This window comes from Lynx canadensis, chromosome F2 (genome assembly GCF_007474595.2).
Source record: "Lynx canadensis isolate LIC74 chromosome F2, mLynCan4.pri.v2, whole genome shotgun sequence".
NCBI lineage: Eukaryota > Metazoa > Chordata > Mammalia > Carnivora > Felidae > Lynx > Lynx canadensis.
In genome coordinates this window covers 8,888,135-8,904,049 of record NC_044320.2, presented here as the reverse complement: position 1 = coordinate 8,904,049, position 15,915 = coordinate 8,888,135, and the positions used below count along the sequence as shown (strand labels likewise).

Genomic DNA, 15,915 nt, shown 5'->3' with positions numbered 1-15,915 from the left:
GAGTCAAACCCAGCAGGGAAAACAAGTGACTCAGGAAAATTGAGGAGGCCAGGCTTCCATGCTGGGCCAGCTTTCTCCCAGCACAGGTACCTGCGGGGTCACCTCCCTCAACCTCTGTCCTTCCACCTTGACCTCAGGTACAAGGATACAGTGCTGGGCAAGGAGCTGCCCTTGGTGCCATGCGCGTGTCAACCCCACCAGCCCACATGACAAACCTAAGAGGTGTGGACAGAATCCCGCCTTTGCGAAACGAATTCGGTGAGGTGAATCGATTTGCCCAAAATGACAAGGCCACCACGTGGCAGAGCGGGGATTCGAACGCAAGTCTTTCTGGTTTCTAAATCCATGTCCTTGCCCGCTTTTCTACACTGGGAGTTGTTTCCAAGGTTTCAGCGTAGTGAGAGGTGGTCCCGGGCATAACTTCTGTTAGAGTCATGGTCCCGGGCAAGGTGTGCAGGTGTCATGTGGCTCATATCCACAGAACTAACATTGGTAGAAGCAGAGGAAGCTGGGCAGAGCTGCTCACAGGGTGCCTTTCTTGCACCCCTCGCTACAGGTCTGTGAGGCAGGTGCTCTGTAGCTCAGGGACTGAGGTGTAGAGATGTAATTTGTTCAAAGCCAAAGAATAAGAAGGTGGTAAAGTCACAGTTCAACTCCAAGCTGTGAGGTTCCCCGCCTCGGCGCCGCTCTCTCCCCGTCATCCCGCTCAGCCTGCCAGCCGACCATCCGGCCATTCATTCCAGTCCCATCCTGCTGGATCCATGTCTAGGGGAGGCCTCCAGTGCACACGCTCCGTGTTAGACTCCGGGGGTGAAGGACTAGCCATCCCAACCTCTGCCGTCAGAAGCGCGTCTTCGGGAGGCTCCAGTGCCCAGCAGTTTACTGAGAGCCTGCAGAGTGCCGTGCACCGTTTTCGGCACCAAGGATGCAAAGACAAATGATTCGGTGGCATTCCTAAAAGGCTGTCTGCAACCCCCTGGGCAAGAGCCTTTCCTGACTCTCCATCGCTGTCCTATAAGCTATGGTTGACCACCCTCTGAAATTCGTCTCTTGCTTGGGCTGGATTCCTCTCAGATTTACTCTTCATTACGCCTCGATGCAAATGCCCCTTTTCACTCAGGAGAAAAAATAGGCTCATCCATCTATCCGTCTGTCCATCCGTCCATCCATCCATCCATCCATCCATCCATCCATCCATCCCTCTGTCCATCTGTCCATCTGTCCACCCATCCGTCCGTCCATCCGTATATCCATCCGTCCATCTGTCCATCCGTCCATCCATCTGTCCATCCATCCATTCATCCATCCCCTCACTCATAGTCACTGGCTCACTAATTCAAAACCTACTTATCTGGGTCCCAGATCCTGTTCTAGGGGTGCTGGGATACTTGGGGCCCATTTCCTTTCTTCTCTAGCTCATGTGGTTAATCAGTCCCCTGAACCCATCTGCCATCTGACCCCCTCCCCTAGAGTGGCTGTCTATTTCAAGAAAGTCTGGCGTGTATGTGTGTGTGGTTGTATGTCTGTGTATACCCAAGTGTGTGTCTGTGTGTATATGTGCGTTTCTGTCTGCGACCGTGCGTGTTCCCGAGTGTGTGTGTCTGGTGTGACAGTATGTGTGAATGTGTCTTTGTGTGTGTGTAATCCTCCAGGGCCCACACTTTCCCTCTCTTCTACCCCGTGCGCTGGCCCAGCTGGTCCCCAAAACAAAGCTACAGGAAGACATAGAAAGAAACATCCGGCACTTTTGCAAGCTCTAATTACGAAATTATTTTTAAAAAGCCACCTATACCCAACGCGCATGGGTGAATTGCTGATTGAGGATGGACGGAGAGCGTCCCTGCATTCTAAACGCCTTGGAAATAAGGGGCCTGTCATTGCCTCAGCCATCACGCAGAGTGTCCCTTTTAAAGGGTGATAGCTTTGCCTGGGAAACCAGTACTTTTCAGTGGCAAGCATTTAAATGGTTTCTGACAGCCAGAAGGTGACTGAGGCAATTAGGTGTAATGTTTGTGACAGACAGAAAAAGGCATTTTGGCAAGGCTGCAGGAACCTGGAGGAAAAAACACGACAGGAGAGCAAGCTCTGATCTGAAGGGCAGAGCCACGGCCCGGCTCCGCCCCCTTCCCAAGCCGAAGAAGTGTCTGCGAGGTGTCCCCTCGGAGGGCTCTCCCGACAAATGCCCAGGCGAGGCCTCCACAGGTAAAAGGGACAGGTGTATGGCCGAGCCACATTGGAGGCCAGTGTTTGCCACGGAGGCTGGAGAAGGGAGGAAGAGTCCAGAAATTCGCCTTCATCCCCGTTCCCTCTGGCAGATGGATGCTGGTGGAGCGGTGGCTGTGGAGACAGACAGCCCGAATCCAGCTCCCGACAGCGTGGACACAGTCAGTGGGGAATCGAAGTTTGCAAATAAAATACGCCAAGGTACAGCCTCCCTGCAGGGCAGTTTGGCAGCTCATCGTGAAAAACCAAAAGCGTTTTAAAAATATTTCTATACAGAATGCAGAGCGGGGCCCCTGGGCCTTGAGTTAAGTGGTGGTTTCTTAGCTATGACGCCGAAGGTACCAGCGGCAAAGAAAAATAGCTAACGCTGTGCTTCATCAATGATAAAAATTCTGAGCTACAAAAGCTACCATTAAGAAACTGGAAAAGACTGGGGCCCCTGGGTGGCTCAGTCGGTGAAGCGCCCGACCCTTGGTTTCGGCTCAAGGTCACGATCTTGCCATCATGAGATTAAGCCCCGTGTCAGGCGCTGTGCTGACAGCTCAGAGCCTGGAGCCTGCTTCAGGTTCTGTGTCTCCCCCTCTCTCTGCCCCTCCCCTGCTTACGCCCTCTCTCTCTCTGTCTGTCTGTCTCTCTCTCAAAAATAAAATAAACATTAAAAAGCTTAAAAAATAAAAAAAAAAAAGAAAGTGGAAAAGACAGAATGGGAGAAAACATTTGCAAATCATCTATTCGACAAGGGACCTGTATCTGGAATATACGAAGAACACTTCTAACTGAATAAGAGAAAGACAAATAAACCCATTTAAAAATGGGCCAAGGAGCTAAATAGATACGTCTCCAAAGATGTCCAAATGGCCCATAAGCACATGGAAAGATACTCAACGTCATCAGACGCTAGGGAAGTGAAAATCAAAACCACAACGAAATACCACTTTATACCCGCTAGGACTGCTGGACTGCTAATAACTTTTTGAGACGATAAGAACTGGCGAGGATGTGGGGAAGTTGGAGCATTCACACACTGCTTGTGGGGGTATAAAATGGTGCAACTGCTTTAGGAAACATTTCGGCAGCTTCTCAGGAGGTCGAAATAGGGGAAGCACATAACCCTGCAATTCTACCCCTAGGTACACAACTGAGAGAACTGAAAACACACACACACACACACACACACACACACACACACACACACACACGTGAACATGTGTATTCATAGCAGCATTATTTAGAATCGCCAGAAAGTGTAAACAACCCAAATGTCCACCGGAGGATGCAAAGATAAGCTAAATAGGGTAGACGTCTACCATAGAATATGATTCAGCAATAAAACGGAACAAAGTTGTGCTACGTGGATGAAGTGGAAGGATCCAGACACAAAAGGCCACATGTTGCGCGACTCCATTTTTATGAAATGTTCAGAACAGGCAAGTCTGCCGAGACAGAAAGTGGATTAGTGGTTGCCTGGGGCTGGGTGTGAGGGTGGCACTGGGGAATGACAGCTAATGGGTTCATGGTTTCTTTGTGGGACGATGAACAGATTCTAAAATTAGATCCTGGTGATGCTTGCCTGACTCTGTGAATATAGCTAGAAACCACTGAACTGTTTGCTTTGAGTGAGCGAACTGCATGATACGTAAGTTACATCTCAATAAAACCATTTTCTCAAGACAGCTGTAGATGCCGAGACACAAAGCTTTTTGAAACCTATATAAATGTTCATCACATATGTATGATACATCGTGCACAAATATTTTCCTTTAATATTTTCACACAGTGTCTCTTTAGTGAGAAACCATTAAATGTCGGGCGAGCAGCTCATGCAACACACTTTTTTAATGATCTGTCAGAAGAAAAGCGTCCTTTCTGACCTCCTAATGCCTTCGTGTGAGGAAATCGTCAAGGATATGTGAATAGATTTAGCTGTAACGGTGTATGTCCATTGCAGCTTTGTCCAGAACATCGTAAAACTGGAAACAATCATTGCTACCGTTTATTGAATACCCAGAGCTGGTAGCACACTCCACCATTACAATGCAAAGCATCTTTTGTCTTCCACAACGATCCTGCGGGGAAGCCATCGGTATCATTATAGTCCTTCCGATAGCTGAGGATAGAGTCTCCAGTCAAACGTCTACGAAGCAGAGCTGGGATTTTCATCCAATTCTGTCAGATTCCACAGCCTTCCGTGGTTCCTGCCCTCCCTATGACTCTCCCAAGCAAAGTACCTGATTGCACAATGGCTTGAGAAACGGTCTCATAACTGAATAGGCAACAGGACAGAATGATATTCACGGTTGACGCGTAGGTGAAAAATACGGGTTCAGCACCGGTGTGAGCTCACTTATTTCCTACATATACATATATAGACAGAAGTATTCATGCATGCATATATATACACGCGCGCACTGACAGTATTTAACAGTGGTGTTCCTTTAGTGGGAGGATTACGTGTAATTTTCTTTGTGTTGCTCACCTATATTTCCCATTGTGGATTTTTTGTGCTGCTATTTTTACTCTAAAACTTCCAAAAGTTCTTGGGGTGCCTGGGTGGCTCAGTCGGTTGAGCGTCCGACTTCAGCTCAGGTCATGATCTCGCGGTCTGTGAGTTAGAGCCCCGCGTCGGGCTCTGTGCTGACAGCTCGGAGCCTGGAGGCTGCTTCCGGTCCTGTGTCTCCCTCTCTCTGCCCCTCCCCCGCTCATGCTCTGTCTCTGTCTCTGTCTCTCTCTCTCTCTCTCTCTCTCTGTCAAAAATAAACATTAAAAATATTCCAAAAGTTGTGTTTAAATAAACTAAGGTAACACCAGTGGATACAGGACCATGCACGCCAGGCTTTTTCTAGGGCATGAAGAGAGTTGGCATTTTGGCAAGGCTGTGATGACAGTGAGGCTGGTTTTGGGGACCACCCCTCTTAGTCAGGACTGCCTCCCTTCTCCTTCAGGGATCCTCCTTCTGTTCCACCCCTCAGTGCCCCTGCAAAGTGTTCTTAGATGGCCTTGGCCATGCCTCTTGCCCACTGATCGGCTTATGCAGTTAAGCGATAATGAGTGCCTTCTTCTTGACGCAAGTCCGTTATATTTTAGTATAGAATTAATATTTTCGATGTAATTTAATTTTTTTCTAATTACGAATATCACATAAGTTCACTGGAAACAAACATAGAATATTCTGAAAGGTACAAAAAGCCAGTAAAACTCATCTGCCACTCCCTCGCCTTGAATTAATAGGGGATTCTGGGGATTGATACAGCTGGGCTATATCAAGACCCTGGTGGGGGCAGTAGGCGATGGGTGAGAGGGCAAAGGATGCGCATGAATTCCTCATGATCTCTGCCATCAATGGAGGCGGCATGGCATCATGGGAAAGCCACAGCATCTTGGGATTAAAAAAAAAAACAACTGAGTTCTTACCCCTTTCCCCTGGTATTAGCAGGTTACTAAACTTCTTTGACACGGCCTCTTGAGTAGACCCCCAATTCTTTTTGAATAAGTGGGGAATGGACAAAAGAATGATTACATAAGTAGCATAGTTTCCTTTTAAGTAATATGGGTTCTTTCTGCCTCATAGGGTGGTTGTGGGGATTTAAGACAATGTAAGCAAGAGCTCTATATAATGCAGAATGTGGTACGGTTGTCAGTGCGTGTCAAAGCAACTCAAAGTGGTTTCTCTTGTGTCTCACTCCTTCCATGGGAGACGCAGACCTTCCCGGCTTTCACCGTCCTGAACACCCCTGCGAAGACCTTGTTTCTGAGTCACTGGTCACTAGCCACGCATGGGTGACATGGAAAATAAGGGTCCGTGCTGTATTTAGTTAGTGTTGTTTTTAGTGGTCGATGGTGCAGTGGAGGGCGAAACAGCAAGACTCGTAATCTCTGGCTCTGCTACTTTCAAGCCAAGACCTTGAACAAATTACCTACCCACTCCGAGCCTCAGTCTCTCCATCTATAAAGTGGGGATGGTAATACTTACAAGGTTATCGTGGGGATCACGTGAGAAAATGCGCAGGAATGACCTGGCTTTTAAAAGGTGCTTTGTAAAGGTTCAATTCTCCTCCCCCTCCCTTGGAAAGTTTATATAATTTATCTTATTTTTTTAATGTTTATTTATTTTTGAGAGAGAGACAGAGACAGAGACAGAGTGCGAGCAGGGGAGGGGCAGAGAGAGAGGGAGACACAGAATCTGAGGCAGGCTCCCGGCTCTGAGCTGTCAGCACAGAGCCCGACGCGGGGCTCGAACCCACGAACCGTGAGATCATGACCTGAGCTGAAGTTGGGACGCCTAACCGACTGAGCCACTCAGGTGCCCCAAAAAGTTTATATAATTTAAAGATAGAAAGATGGAGGCAGGGGGAGGCTGAGAGGCCCAGTAGGGCTCGGCAGATACCCCACAACAGGGAGGAAGCATCCGGACAGCAAGACTTGCCTCCTGCTCAGTTCCCTGAACCACAGAGAAATCAGGCTACTTTTTGACTTTTGCAATGAGCCGTGATTTCTGAAGGACTACCCCACTTTCGTACACTGAAAGTTGTTTTCAAAGGTTTAAAAAGAGTGGCAGTGTCGGGGCTCCTGGGTGGCCAAATCAGTTAAGCGTCTGACTTCAGCTCGGGTCACGATCTCAGGGTTCATGAGCTCCACGTCAGGCTCTCTGCTGTCAGCGCGGAACCTGCTTCCGATCCTCTGTCCCCCCCCCCTCTCTCTCTGCCCCTCTCCCCCGCTTATTCTCTCTCTTCCTAAAAATAAATTATCAAACTTTAAAAAATAAAAAGAAGAGTGGCGATTAGAATTAAGCAATGCAGCGCGGACGTGTGGTTGTCCCCTGATCGTGCTAATTGGGCTTAAGGGCAATAGAGGTAGCAGGAGCCGGTAGGCCATTTTCTCCGCACCAGTTCGGTACCCGGTGCATTTCACGAACCCCTTGCAGCAAGTGTGTGAGGCAGGCGCCTTACAGCTGAGGGGCTGAGGCTTAAACAGGTGGAGTGTTTTGTACACACCCACACTTCTTCACCAAAGAAGAAGGACCCCCACTGAGCCTCCGTTCACACGCCCTCCTAGGCTGGGATTTGTACCAGGATCTAGCGTTAAGATCCTTCAAGACAACAGCAACACCGGAGCTGATGATTTTCGAAGGACGTGAGCAAGGCCGAAGATACACCCTTTTTTTTTTTTTCCCTCGTTCAAATTCTCTGGGCTTCCTTCCACCAGCTAAAACCAAGACCTGCTGATTCCTGAGGACAAAGAGGAGGGAGAGATGTGCTCTTACGCCCTAAGACTAGGATGTCAACGTGGAAGTTGTGTTCATTATAATCCCTTTGAAGTTTTGCCCAAACTCAAGTCCTACAAATCAGAGTAAAACTTGTGCTTTTGGGGGATTAAGAAGGTGATTTCAGTGTAGAAAACATTAGGGAGGATACTAGCACCGATGTGCGTGTATGGAGGCTTTAAGCAAAGTCCGTCTCTGCCTTAGCTTCCAGAATGCTCTTGGAGCTGCCTGGGCAGCTCAGTAATGTCCCCCAGTTCATCTGTCTGCACCATTCTGGTGGCTTCTGTGTCGGGCCCCTTCCCAGGAGGGGAGCTGGTGCCAAGCAGTTGAAGTGACACCTGGCTCATGCCTCCTGCTTTCTCTTCAGACCCCGTGACCCCGGTGGGCTCCCCGCCTCGGCTCCGCTCTCTCCCCGTCATCCCGCTCAGCCTGCCAGCCGACCATCCGGCCATTCATTCCAGTCCCATCCTGCTAGATCCATGTCTAGGGGAGGCCTCCAGTGTACACGCTCCGTGTTAGACTCCGGGAGTGAAGGACCAGCCATCCCAACCTCTGCCGTCAGAAGCGCGTCTTCGGGAGGCTCCAGTGCCCACCAGTTTACTGAGAGCCTGCAGAGTGCCGTGCACCGTTTTTGGCACCAAGGATGCAAAGACAAATGATTCGGTGGCATTCCTAAAAAGCTGTCTGCAACCCCCTGGGCAAGAGCCTTTCCTGACTCTCCATCGCTGTCCTATAAGCTATGGTTGACCACCCTCTGAAATTCGTCTCTTGCTTGGGCTGGATTCCTCTCAGATTTACTCCTCATTACGCCTCCATGCAAATGCCCCTTTTCACTCAGGAGAAAAAATAGGCCCATCCATCTGTCCGTCTGTCCACCTGTCCATCCATCCATCCATCCATCCATCCATCCATCCATCTATCCATCCGTCCATCCATCCATCTACCCATCCATTTACCCATCCATCCATCCATCCATCCACCCATTTGCCCATCCATCCATCCGTCTGTCCATCCATCCATCTATCCGTCCATGCATCCATGCATCCACCCATCCATCCCCTCACTCATAGTCACTGGCTCACTAACTCAAAACCTACTTATCTGGGTCCCAGACCCTGTTCTGGGGGTGCCAGGATACTTGGGACCCATTTCCTTTCTTCTCTAGCTCATGTGGTTAATCAGTCCCCTGAACCCATCTGCCATCTGACCTCCCTCCCCTAGAGTGGCTGTCTATTTCAAGAAAGTCTGGCGTGTATGTGTGTGTGGTTGTATGTCTGTCTATACCCAAGCGTGTCTGTGTGTATATGTGCGTTTCTGTCCGTGACCGTGTGTGTTCCCGAGTGTGTGTGTGTCTGGTGTGACTATACTGTGAGTGTATCTTTCTGTCTGTGACTGTGTGTATCCATCTGTGTGCTTGGACAGGGGCAGGTCCTGCGTCTGAGATGACTGTAATGGCTGACGGAGGTCAAGGTCCCTTATGATGTTCAGAGGCTGCAGGGAGAAAAAGCAGTGGTCAGCGATCGTGGTTTTGCTCTGCACTATTTTAAAAGTTAAAACACACACACACACACACACACACACACACACACGCACACACACACACCCCAAACAGAAACTCATTGCCCTTTAATAGCTAGGTCAGACTTACATAAGCGTAGGCCCGGGGCCCAGAGGCCAAAGACTTTGCTGCCTCCAAACCCTACAAGGGTTCCTCCAGCCCTCACGGTGCTAACTGCACCATTCACCACGCGGAGGTCACCCACCGTCTTCAGCATGTCCTTAGTGACCCTTAAAGTGTGGCTTGTCATTCCCATTCAGATGAGGAAATCAAGGCCCCCAGATGCCAGTCATTTGCCCTGAGCCACTTCATCAGCAGGTACCAGGGCCGACATGTGAACCTGATTTCTTCTGCCAGGTTCAGGCGGGACTGATGGCCTGGTCTGCGGACTCTAGGCAGGCCCGGGCAGTGTCCCTGGCTCTGTCCCCAAAGCCCTTGTTCTTTGTGCAGCTCTGCACGCCATGCCCTGCTCCAACCGGATGCTTTAAAGCAAGGGCTTAGCCGGCCGTTGACTTGCTTAACCAGTGATTTTCCATGAAGAAAGACATCTCCTTCACCAAGATCAATGAGGCTGACACACTCAAGGGAGAGGAAAGTTCTCTAAGCCATCACGCAGCATTGCTGTAACCCACACCTCTAACCACTTCCTGGCAGTATCGGGGGCCCTGGCTTTTTATAGCTGCACACAGTGCTGAAAACATTCGAGGCCCCCACCCTGAGTTCTGTGTCCTCACGGCCTACCTGCGGGCGAAGCTGGGCTCAGCGGCCCCACCTCAGCAGCCAGCAGATTACCAGCTCAATGTGCAACTTAGAACACGGGACTGTGGGGCTCCTGGGTGGCTCAGTCGGTTGGGCATCTGATTTCGGCTCAGGTCACTATCTCACAGTTTGTGGGTTCGAGCCCTGTGTCGGGCTCTGTGCCGGGAGCTTGAAGCCTGCAGCCTGCTTTGGATTCTGTGTCGCCCCCTCTCTCTCTGCCCCGCCCCCACTCACACTCTGTCTCTCTCTCTGAAAGACAAATGAACATTAAAAAAAAAAAAGAACATGGGTCTTTGACCTGTTATACCTTGAGCATGTGTGTGTGTGTGTGTGTGTGTGTGTTCTCTTAAGACAAATCAGATCCGGTGGCTCTCCGAAAAGCTGGACCCCTCGTCGTTCAAGAGATAAACCCGTGGGCTAAGTCATCTGGACCCTTATGTATTATCACCGTGGTTGAGTTCTGGCTCTGGGCTGCCCGGTTGTTTGACTTTCATGGCTACTTATTCTCACCACGAGCTCAGGCGTTCGGACTCTGTGTGTCACCGATGCTGAAACTCAGAGCAAGCTGCTGGCTGGAGATCAGTGGTGCAGGAAGCTTGCTTTGTGTGTTTCGTAGCAAACCCCACTGATGACAAGAGCCTCTGAGCTTCCCTAAATGGGTTGAGGACAGAAAACCAATGCAGAGGACCCCTCCCTATCTTGAGTGCGGGGACCAAGCAGCCAGCCCCATTCTGAGTGACCCGGAGCTGTCCGAAAGGGCTCGCAGGGACCAGGGTACGTTGCTGCCGACAGGATCCACACCCTACAGGCTCTCGTCTCTCTGGGCTGGGGTTGAAATTGGCCTCACCCCTGACTCTGGTCACAAGGTTCCTCCTTGGTCTGGACAACTAAGTAAAGTAGTAATGTCTCCACCTTCCATCAAGAAGCTTCCAGGTGTATGTGAAAGGCTGACCGGGTGGCTGGAGGCTTGGCCACGGAGCCTGACTGCCTGCATTTAGATTCCGCGTCCGTCTCCACCCAGTCCTGTGACCCTGACCAAGTCGTTTGCCTCTCTGCGTCCTGCGCCCCTCATCCATAAAAGGAGACGATAATATCATCCACCTCATGCGATGGTTGTGAGGCACCAACTAATATGCGTAAAATGCTGAGGACACGCGAGGAACATTCCATCGCGCACGGGCACACACTCCACCAGGGTTCGCCCTTCTGATTCTTAGACATCTCACCCTCGGGGGGCGCACGTGGTGCCGATACCACCGCGGCCATGGTACTCGGGAGGGAGAAGTGCTGGGTGACTTGTGATGTCACCATGTGAAGTTGGCAGCAGGCTGGGGACCGTGTTCAGCTGCGTCAGACCGCATTTGGCTTCTGAGACGCGGAGCCTCAACCCTCCTGGCGGCCAGAACCAGTCCCGGCCCCCGGCCCTCTCCCCGCCCTCTGGGTGTCTGCCCCACCCAGTGCTGCCCTCAGCTGCCAGCCCTACCCGAGGGATGGCCTGTCCTCATTGCCATGCCCATGCTCTGCCCATGACCTTCAGTCCTGACTGTGAGGCATAGAGACCCCTGGGACCTCCTGGGGGCGGTTCTGGAACACGCTCTGTTATTTCAGGAACTGTGTCCAGCAGGGATCTCCGGAGGATGGGTCTCCTCCCCTCTGGGCATCTCTCTATTGTCTGTTTTACACAAGGGCGAACAGCACCAATGACTCAGGTGCACACGGGCACCTTGCTGTTCAGCTTCCAGAAGGCCTTCCTCTGCACTACTTTATTCATCCTCTCAGAGACCCAGTGACAGCGGCGGCCTCGGTATACCCATTTCTGCATTTCTGCTGATTTTAGTTTCTGACGTTTTAGCCGAGGGTAGGGTCTAGAATGGAAACGTATTCTGTGGAGTCAGCCAGATCAGTGTTGTCTTTACGTTGGAGTGAGAGGGTACGTATAGTTCAACTCAAGAACACAGCATCTTGTTCTGGATATAAAAACACGTGCAGCCTAATGTGGGGGGTGGGGGTTAGAGCACGGCCAAGGCGGGCTGCTTGGACTGGGGTCTTAGCTCTGCCGGTCACCAGCTGCGTGATGTTGGGCAAGATCCTGAACCTTTCTGTGCCTGGATTTCCCCCTCTCTGAGACAGAGGGGTAAATAACCTTTACCTCTGGGGCTTGTGGAGAGGATTTAATCAGTTAATATGTATGAAGTGCTCACAACTCTACCCGAAATTCAGCAAATTCTTGGTAAACGTTAGCTATCTTATTAGTTTTCGTTGCCAAGCTCCCGGTTCCTGGTACATATTAGGTGCTCAGTGAATGAGAATTTCCCTTTCCTCTTGGAGCCTCAGTTTGCTAACCTGCAAAATGGGACTGCCAGTCGTGCCTACCTCGTATTAGTGTTGCAGAGGTTGCGTGAGACAGGCACACAGAGTTCCCAGGAGGGTTGGTACCTGGCAGGCGGCTGGGGGCACCCAGTACGTGGTACCGTCCGGCCCAGGCCCCTCAGTACAGAGCTGGGTCAGGGAACTGGAAACTCTCTGCCTGGGGTCCCGGAGCCTAACAAACTCTGGAGCCCAGCTGCCTGGATCCGCGGGCTGGCTCGGCCCCTGACAGCATTTGTGGCTTTAGGCAAGTTCCTGAATTTCCCTGTTTCTCTGTTTTCATATCTGTGACAAGGGGGACAATAACAGCAGCTAACTTACTAGCTCTTGTGAGGATTCACGAGATAAAGCGGGGGAAGCTCTTAAGAATCGGAGTGCCCGACTGCAGACGAAGGGCCCTGGGGCTGCACCCCAGTCGAGGCACTCAGCCCACCTCTTCCGCCCTGGGCGGATGACCGGTCCCGCCAACAGTCCAGGCAGGGCGGATGGACCTCCTGCCATTGCCACCAGCCGTGTTTCTAGAAGGGAAATGTTCCCAGCAAGCCGGCATCTGACAGATTTGCACTAACTCTGCAGGCACGACTCACTTGTACAATGACTCCGTTTCCATCACCTTCTAGGTGGGCATCTATTTCAAAGTCTAATTCCATCTTCACTGAGCCAGGAAACATGCTATTTAAGGAGACCTGGGAGGTGGGGCAGGGCGTGGCCCCACAGTTCTCTTCACACAGGACAGTTCTGGTCCTTGTCCCTGTTCAACCACCATTGGCCCTTGGCCTTAATAGACAAACTTACTCAGTGGATCACTCTGTCCAGTGCCCGCACTTCACAGGTGAGGAAACTGAGGCCCGGAGAGACACTCATTCGTGATCACACAGCATGTTGATACGATATTGATCCGTCCTGACCTCCCAAATGCCTGTGGACATCCATGGGAAGGGTCCTGGGGCTTCCAAGTGTGGATGAAAGATACAGAGCCCTGATGTGGCCCTGAGGTCTCGGGCCGAGCTGGGGTGGGAAGGAGAACACCTAGACTACGTGTCCTGAGTCTGCCTTCTCTTCCAGGGTGGCTCCGCGTCCTCCCCAGCTGCTGTCATCAGCCAGGACAGGGCTCGGCAGCAGGCAGCTGCTTTGGCAGAGGAGGTCGGCTGCCCCCCCTCGTCCATCCAAGACATGGTGTCCTGCCTCCGCCAGAAGCCTGCGAGCGTCCTTAATGACGCCCAGACCAAGGTGGGCACCCGCATGCACACTGGGGAGGGACACTCTCTAATCTTTTACAAGTGGAAAACCAGGCCTAGAAGGGACACCTGACCCACCCAAGGCCACGCGGTAGGTTGATGACCAGCCGGAACTGGAATGCACATTCCTGACCCCAGCACCGTGCCCGGGCCCAGTATGTGATGGACCAAACATGGGCACGGAAGGTGGACAGAACTGGCTGCACGTTGGATTTAATCTGTAAGATATAAATACAAAATACAATAGGGGCCTGATACACTGGGAAGATAAAATGAAGTGACACGTGCAAAGGGTCTCACCTGTGCCGGGACCGTGGTGGCACGGTGTCAGGTGACAGCCACACGGATTAAGCACTGTGGTCACAGCTGCAGTGGATTGGGGCCAGCCCATCCTCTTAGATAGGACAGCTGTGCGCTCCCCTTTCCAGACTCAGAAGACCCTGCTTCCAGCCCACAGTCTCGGGCTGTCCCTGACATTGATGAAGGGGACGGTAGCAGGAAGCTCTATTATCATCTCAGCCAAGGGCTTGATTCCTTCAGCTTTGGGCCCGGACCCACCGACCCGGAGCAGGTCTGACCCCCAGCTCCCCCAGACGTGGGCTAGTGAGACAGTGGCTAGAGCTGATGAATTTCCCTTTTGGGTCCTGTCTCTGGCCACCGCCCGTCCCTCAGTCGGTGTCCTGCCTCCCTCACACACACCTACGGGCTCAGGCTTGCCCATTCCTCCCTGTGGATCCGTCCTCACCGCGGCACGGAAACCCTGGGCAGCTCTCTGCGGACCACCCATCGCTCAGAGCGATACTTGCCTTCCTGTTGCCTGTGGCCCAGCGTCCTTCCTACCTGTTGTTCTTGTCATTTTCCTCCGATTTCCCCACAAGGCCCCGGACGGATAGCCAGTGTCAGCATCCATTATGGTTAAAACCCGACCAAGTGAAGCAATGCAACTGATTCTTCTAGAACCATTTTTTTACAGAAAGGATAAAATCCATACACATAATGGCCTCCCTTTACACCCAATGTAGCTCCTGGCCGTGAGTGGCCCTTTCCACTACTGGGGTCCTGTGGTTGACGGCCAGTACCTCCGCGAGGCTCCAGCCAGGGCACTGCAGAGGTCTCCGCGGACGAAGGTCGATCTGCTAATTGGGAGTTCTCAAGATGACGGGCTCATCAACAGAGCGAAAGCCGTGAAGGTAGGCGGGGCAGAGCCTCAGAGGTCCCCTGAGGACTGTGCCCCAGTGACTCTGGTCCTTAAAGCCTGACCGGGGGCCCAGAGTCATTGACTTACTTGCTCATTTACAAACCAATCGCTAAAAAACTGTTGTGGGCACAGGCTGCATAAGGACCGTGGGAGATGGTAATGGGTGGAGTCGTTTTGGACCTAAGACACTTGCAAGGTTGTGAGCAACACAGACGTCTTCACCTCCACATCCACAAACCCCATCTGTGAGCAAATCGCCACGGGAAGCAGCGAGCAGAGGCTGACCGAGGAGCTTGTGAGCTTCGGGCTTCCAGGCTGTGGGTGCCCCTGCTCCATGAGGGATGCTTGTCCCTCTGAGGGCTGGAGAAGGACAAAAGGGTGCCCTCTGCTATCCTGGCAAGGCAGCCCAAGCACCATATGGGTTTTCTTACCTGGGGAAGCTGGGCGGGGTCGTACCCTGCACCTGGCAAAGGCCGGTTCGTATGGCTGCTTGGAGACACAGCAAAGTGAGAGACAGTTGTGAGGTCTTCTGTCCCTTTTTTTTTTTTTTAAGTTTATTTATTTATTTTGTGAGACAGAGAGAGAGAGTGTGAGCAGGGGAGGGGCAGAGGGAGAGAGAGAGAATCCCAAGTAAGCCCTGCACTGTCAGCACAGAGCCCGATGCGGGGCTCAAACTCACAAACCATGAGATCATGACCTGAGCCGAAACCAGGAGTCAGGCGCTTAACCCACTGAGCCACCCAGGCGCCCCAGTCTTCTGTCTCTTTGAAAACTTACTTCCTGCTCTGACCAGGTGCCCTCCCCACGAAGTGGCCGGCCCTGAAAGAGGCCGGGTAGGCTCTCCTCTGGCCGGCCTCGTCAAGCCACTCTTGACACACCCTTTAGGCTGCCAAGCCCGGGATGGTGACTGCCGAGTGCAAAAGAAACACAGTGAGAAGACGCACTCAACACGGGGCACTGTCTGGCTCCATTGAATATGAGGCGGCGTAACTGGAATTTAAAAAAAAAAAAAAAATCATTCATGCAGCCTAATGGCGTCCTGCATTGCCTCGGATTATTCTGTTCCCTCCGGTAATATGTCTCACTTAGGGGAATCTGTCTCACAGCAGTAAAAACACCACTCTGACCTGATATATACATACAAGAGTATTTATCAGGGCGTTAATTATTGTGGCGAAACGTTGGAAGCAACCCAAATGTGCATTAACGGAGCAATGGTGGCCTGAGTTGAGCTGCACACAAACTGTAAACTATGATGCGGGAGGTGGGAGGGACGGACCGGATACATCTCTGCTGACTTGAGGGGTACGTG

General features: G+C 51.7%; 2 protein-coding genes across 2 annotated transcripts in view; one reads left to right on the top strand and one right to left on the bottom strand.

The window, feature by feature from the left end:
• Positions 1–15,915, top strand: part of TG (thyroglobulin) — a 252,962-nt gene that overhangs the window by 201,687 nt on the left and 35,360 nt on the right. Inside the window, exons 42-43 of the mRNA XM_030303527.1 lie at positions 13,233–13,397; positions 14,428–14,595. Of these exons, the coding sequence (XP_030159387.1) occupies positions 13,233–13,397; positions 14,428–14,595 (333 nt within the window). The remainder of the gene's footprint in view (positions 1–13,232; positions 13,398–14,427; positions 14,596–15,915) is intronic.
• Positions 1–15,915, bottom strand: part of SLA (Src like adaptor) — an 88,964-nt gene that overhangs the window by 45,696 nt on the left and 27,353 nt on the right. The window lies entirely within an intron of this gene.